This window comes from Stegastes partitus, unplaced genomic scaffold (assembly GCF_000690725.1).
Source record: "Stegastes partitus isolate 25-593 unplaced genomic scaffold, Stegastes_partitus-1.0.2 Scaffold2553, whole genome shotgun sequence".
Taxonomy (NCBI): domain Eukaryota; kingdom Metazoa; phylum Chordata; class Actinopteri; family Pomacentridae; genus Stegastes; species Stegastes partitus.
In genome coordinates, this window is record NW_007580284.1 from 9,211 (window position 1) to 15,751 (window position 6,541).

The 6,541-nt window shown below is 41.7% G+C and overlaps 1 protein-coding gene across 1 annotated transcript in view; it reads left to right on the plus strand.

The window, feature by feature from the left end:
• The window catches only part of LOC103375328 (sialoadhesin-like), a 6,001-nt gene extending 431 nt beyond the window's left edge, over nt 1-5,570 (plus strand). Inside the window, exons 2-5 of the mRNA XM_008305576.1 lie at nt 1,794-2,051; nt 3,186-3,446; nt 3,772-3,933; nt 5,284-5,570. Coding sequence (XP_008303798.1) covers nt 1,794-2,051; nt 3,186-3,446; nt 3,772-3,933; nt 5,284-5,321 — 719 coding nt within the window. The 3' untranslated portion in view covers nt 5,322-5,570. The remainder of the gene's footprint in view (nt 1-1,793; nt 2,052-3,185; nt 3,447-3,771; nt 3,934-5,283) is intronic.
• The last annotated feature ends 971 nt before the right edge of the window (nt 5,571-6,541 follow it).

Consider the following 6,541-nt stretch of genomic DNA (forward strand, 5'->3'; position numbering starts at 1 on the left):
TTTTGCTTTGTTCTGATTAGCCATTAAATCATTTTTTCAAAAGCAAAACAACATATTTCTGCATTAAAAGTGTCTCAGATGTGAGTAGTTGTTGGTTTCCAGTGATAGCAAACTTAAATTCTGAGGATTTTGACTGCTTCTCAAACACCTGAATGTCTTCACTATCTTATGACTCAAGGATGAAAGGCTTGTAAAGAAAATGGTTTTCAGCTGCACTGATGATGAAGATGTTTGCTGGTTCCAGCCTCATAGTACTTCTGCGATGGAATAATAGTACGGCACAGAATGTTGAGCTTTTTTTTTGCAGAATCTGGTTAAAAGAAAAAGGTCATTTTTTATGATTTTTTCAAAATGAAACACGTAGACTAAAGTGATTTTCATTAAATATCACATTTGCAAGCTTCGGTTTGGTTAATGTTAGACAGTCCAGAAGTTGAACGTGTGTCCTGGGACCATATGACTCAAAATAAAACGGTTTGACGTTTTCACGACACACTGTGAAAAAGTCCTGTAAAAACACTGATGACAATCTGGTGCCACAAAATACATGCAACGTTCAAAAACTGTCAAGGAACAGTGAAAATAATAGCAAACGTAAGAAAAGTCTTCATAGTTTAGCAGATTTAAATACATTAAAACTGTTTAATTTTACAGTCACGTAGTGTGAAAGAACCGGTTTGGTTTTTTTAAAGTCAGCATGTAAATTAATACTTTTCTGTGATTTTATTAGATGTTATATGTAATTTCATAAAGTTTCTACTAAAGTTAGAAACTTTACAACGCCTGTGACGCCTCCCTCCATGTCCGGGTTACCACGGTGACAAGTCCCGCCCCATCTCATATCTGATTGGTTGGCTAAACAGAAGCAACTGTAAAAAAAAAAGTGAAATAAATGGAAAAGATATGTTGATTAGAAACATATCTGTGATATTTTTTAACAAAAGTAATCTGGCAGAAGATTTTTTGTTTGTTTGTTTTTTAACGTAACACATTTACATAAAATTACAATTTTGTGTAGATTTCTTCTTACTGTTCCGCCCTCTGACCCACAACTTCACTGCATTGGTTTAGTCTCAACATCACTAGAATCATTTTGCTTTCATAGAAGAAGCTCCAAAAAGCCTCCATCCATTCCATAATGGAAGGTAGAGACCAAAAACAGAGCAAAAAGTCAGTTAATATTAGATTAAGATTCACGAACTTCGCTCCACTCATTTTTTTCACGTTGAAACTTGAGACTATTTTGAACAACAATATCTCAGGAACTATTGCAGATTTTTAAAAAAAACTTCAGTTTTCACTTTTGTTTCTCATCATGTCGTTGATTCGAAATCTGCAATATTGGACAAGTAGGTTCAACGATTTCTGATGAGGGGTGAGTTGAAGCAAGAAAAAAAGGACAGACGTCCACATGAACCACATGTAGCTGCATGTCACGATACAAAACTAAACATTTGGAATACTTTTAATATTAAATACTAGGTCATAAAAATGAAAAAAAAAAAAAGTTATTTTAATTGAACTTTCAGATTCGGCAGGTATGACAAAATGTACCACAAAGGAAAAAAAAGTTTCAAAATGGTTCTACAAATATAACTACTTTTGAAAAAGTAAGTTGGGCATAAGCACAGCCTCAAATTCAATGTGCTGTTTTAAAAGAAATATCTCTGGAAGTACTTCATATATCAAAGTAAAATTTCACAGATATCATTTCAAATATCCCTCCGATGACTTGAGATGGAACAACCTACTAGTAAATTCATGACTTTTCCTCTTCGACCTCCTCCCTGCAGCCACGCTGAGCATCACTCCGGACAGATCCCAGTTCTTCCAGTACGAACAGATCAGTCTGCACTGCGCTGCGGACTCCAGCGACTGGACGGTGAAGAGAAACACCACCCAGAAGTCCGCTCAGGCCTGCAAGCACGGCTGGGCGATCCCGGACAAGTCGTCCTGCACCATCGAGGACACCTTGCCGTCGGACACCGGCACGTACTGGTGTGAATCTAAGCAGGGAGACTGCAGCAACGCCGTCAACATCACAGTGACCTGTAAGGAACCGATGCTCCCTTTATGCTGGACTGGTTAATTAAATGGGTCAATTACAATTCCTTTGTCTTGTAGAGTCTGAGTTTTCGGCACATAACTCGTCTCTCGAGAAAACTTGTATGCCAAGACGTGCGGCTCAATTGGTCATGAAGCGCTCTGACTTTTGGAAGAGATTCGTTGTAGGTTTTAACTGCATTAAAAATCCCCATTGAGAAGAACAGGCTGCCAAAAGCCAGCCATCTTTGGAGCTCTGTAGGCATATGTTTTAAAAATAAAAACGCCATAACAAAATGTCTTCTACGGGCTAAAGTCAATGTTTATGTTTGCCCACCCTTCATACTTCTTTAAACCCTCCTTTGCAGACGATGCCGTACATTATGTTCAGGTTTGAGTCTTTCAATAAGCGTGAAAAAAAATCCAGGTACGAATTTTCACATGGTTAAATTTTCTGTTGGATCAACTTCCTTTACGAGAGCAGTTTCTAATGTTCATACCAGTTAGTTGGTGCAACCCAATTGAATTAGGTCAAACCCAACCTTTGGAAACAACCCAAACAAACTGTAAAGGGTTTTTTTAGTTTTAGCGAGATTGACTCAATTTATCTCAACGTGAGTGGATCTAACAAATGTTAAGTTGTTAAATATCATGGAAACACGACATGATTTAATCCCGTTCATCGTGGAAACGTGAAATTAAATTGCACAAAATACTTTTTAGTAACAGGCAGCCGATTTGTGAGATTTTTGCATATTTCACCGAGCTTCCCTCGCCACAAACTAGTTTCTCGCGTCTAACCTTCCACACAGGTCAACCCTCAGGATCAACTTCTAGACAAAGCCGAGCGACTTCTTCTGGCCGCTCAAAAAAACCTTCTAATCGGACACTTCTCTTGACCTTCAGCTCCTTTGTTTTGGTCCTACAGAACCTACAGATTGTTCAGAACAGCTTGAAAACCACCATCTTGTTGGCTACGCTGCCCTTGATAGCGGCCTTGCTGATGGAAAACGTCGATTTTACATCTGTCTGGTTGCGTCATCTTTGGCATTTTTGAGGAATGACGGGATGCAGACGCTGAGGGATAAATGTGTTTTAATCATTGCAATTTAGCAAAAACATCAAATCCGTCTGCATTTCAGTCGGCGCTGTGATCCTGGAGAGTCCCGCCCGTCCCGTGAAGGAGGGAGACAAAGTGACGCTTCGGTGCTCCTACAAGGAAGAAGATGATGGTGAATCAACGTCCAACTTTGAGGCTGCCTTCTACAAAGACAACGTTTTCATCGGGACGGAGAATCCAGGAGCGATGACCTTACCGGCGGTGACCAAGTCTGCCGAAGGCCTCTACAAGTGTAAACACCCGTCAGAAGGAGAGTCGCTGCCGAGCTGGCTGACGGTTAAAGGTGACGTCCTGTGTACAGTCCACCTGTGTTTGCTGTTGTTTTGATCACTGATGACACTGCAGTTGCATTGTTCCTGGAGGTCTGAGCTCGGGAAATCCACAGACTTTAGTTGGTTTTATAGTATTTTTTGGCATCAATGGAGTCAAATTTGAGGACTGTTGACGTGCAAAGTCGACCAATTTGTTCATTTAAATACCGTAAACTTCACTTTACGCTGATGTTTTTGCAGCCCTCGTGCACCGATTGGTCTTTTTCTTGTAATATTTGAATGGAAACAGTCTGCTGAAGCCACAAGGTTGAAAATGTGCTGTTTTTGCCTTCACAGCCAGAGATCAGAGTGTGGCTGTTTCCATGACGACTCCTCGGCCTCCTCCTCCTCCTCCTCCTCTCATGTCCACCACCAGGGTCATCCTTTTTGTCCTGATGTTCATCCTCTACAACATCATTCTGATCGTGTGCATATACACGTACCGGAAGGTGGCGCGAGGTAAGAACGCCTCTGAAATCCTGCCAAAGGTGTTCATGGTGGTTAAACTGCCTGGGGAGGGATCCAGAGCTAATGAGGAAGTGATCTCTGTTCAACTGGGGAAGCTGCCTCCGAACTGATTCTACAACAGCACTTAACTTCCTAAATGCCTCCCTGGACATTTTCTCCACCTTTGACGTCTTAAGTCAGCCCTCACCTGGCAGTTTCGCAAAATTCACATCTGAAGTTCTTAATCACTCTGGAGTCCAGTGGCTTTGAAATTTCTAAAAGTATTTTCAAAAATGGAGGAGACACAACATGGTGTACTTGTACAGGTGTTTGTAAAGGGGAAGCTGCCTGGGGAGGGATCTGTAACGAACAAGTCATCTGTTAAACTGGGACAGGTATCTCACAACAGGGAATGAGGGGTTTAAAACATCACTTCCCGTGTACTTAGAATTCAGTCTTGAGATACCTCCCACCACCATGAACATCTTCACCCTCACCTGGCAGCTTCACAACATTCACACCTCGAGCCGTGGATTAGTAAAGTCTGAGAGCTCCAGTGGCCTTCCCTAAAATATAGAGAAATCAAAATAAAAGGAAATGGAGGACAACCTCTAAACACGTTGTCCTGAATGTGCTCATGGTGGTGAAGCTGCCTGGGGAGGGAGGCACATGTCTTAAACTGTAACAGCTGTCTCTAAACAGAGGAAGGGGCGTCTACAACGTGACTTATCGGGTACTTTTAATGTAGTCTTGAGGTTTCTGCTCAGACAGTGTCACCACCACAACATCTGGAGTCGCCCTCACCTGGCAGTTCCACAAAGTTCACGTCTAAAGTCTTGAATCTTGGGTTGGTAATGGCCCAGGACTCCAGCTGACTCCTACTAAAGCACTTACGCTGTTGTCTTGAATTCAGTTTCAAAAACAAGGTTTAAATGTCTCTGAACTGTCACTGATCTTTTCTAAGCAGTGGTAGGTTTTCGAATTTTGGGTTAAAACTTTCCTCAAAGATGAATCAGCAGTCAGTGCAGCACAAGTTGTGTTTTCATGTAAATTCGGCAGCAGCAGAAAAACAGCAAAACCTCAGCAGCAGGAAGCAGGAAGAGGAATCAACTTGAGTTTCTGGTGAACGCTGGCGCCCTCTACCTGAGCCTCCGGGCCGGTGTCAACTCAGACAGGACGCCATGTGACAAAGCAGGAGCTGAGATAACGTGATATGGAGCAGATGGAGCTCAAACAGCAGAGATATGCAGCCATAAAGGGAGAGAAGAATTTTGTCTTGTGCTACTTGTGTAAATTTAACTCCTCTTGTGGGAAATGGCCTTGAATGCTGCTAACCGTCTCTTGGCTGTGGTTTTCCTGCAGCCCACGCCGAGGCTAAAAGAAGAACTTCAGACGAGTGATGAGTTCCGTTTCCTGCTGCAAAACGGACGAAGCTGAAGCTCAACGACTTATAAACGGAGATTAAACAGCCTGTTTATGTTCTGAGCATTATTATAGAGAATGAGGTAATGTGCTTTTTACTATTTAACTTATATTTACGGTTCTATATGATGCTTCTTTTTTTTTGTAAACTGAGAAAATGTCAGTTTTTTGACACTGAATAATATTTTTCTATAACTGTCTTCCAATAAAGTGTAACTGTGCAGCTCTGAGGTGTGATTTCTTTACATGACGTTCAAAAGAAGCTGAGAAGCAAAGACTAATACGGCTGCAACGTTTATTTATGAGTTTATTAACATATTTCACACGATGACACAGTTTGAATGTCATAAGTTATAAAAAAAAATAAGACGAAAGTTAACTTTCTTTGATCGTTTACACGACCTCAGCTGCTGTCAATACTTAAAAAAATGGCGGCTTTACAGATTAAATATATTTTACTGTTCGTATCTTGATGTTTCTGCTTTGTGTCGTGTCCAACTGAACGGCTCCTCACGCCTGATTAGTTCAGGAACTCTTCAGTCGGAAAGTTAAAACTCCAGCGATTCTCCGTGTTTTTGCCGTTTCTGGCTCTTGTAAATGGTTGTTTTTGTGATTTTATAAAGAAAACATGACTTTCAAAGCCACCGAGAGGTTTCAGAGGATTAAAAAAACAAACACAGCTGTTCTCCTGTGTCCCTGATTGATGAAGCCTCATGAAGACCTGAAGCTTCCATCCCAGGAGCTCACACGTGAAGCTTCATCTGCTCTGCTGCGCCATCAAGTGGACGATAAACGTAAAGCAGGTGATGATTCAAAGGACAATCATCTGACATAGTTTGTGTTACTCGTGTTTGGGGTCATTTTTATTTGAGAACAGCAACTTTTCAGCTTGGCTTCTGATTAAACAACAAATACAGTCGTCTAGTCTGTGCATGAACATGGTACAGAGACCTGGGCTACCTGGTTTACCTGGTCTACCTGGTCTACCTAGGCTACCTGGTTTACTTGGGCTACCTGGTTTACCTGGGCTACCTGGTTTACTTGGGCTACCTGGTTTACCTGGGTTACCTGGGCTACCTGGTTTACTTGGTCTACCTGGTTTACCTGGTTTACCTGGCTTACCTGGGCTACCTGGTTTACTTGGTCTACCTGGTTTACCTGGGCTACCTGGTTTACCTGGTCTACCTGGTTTACCTGG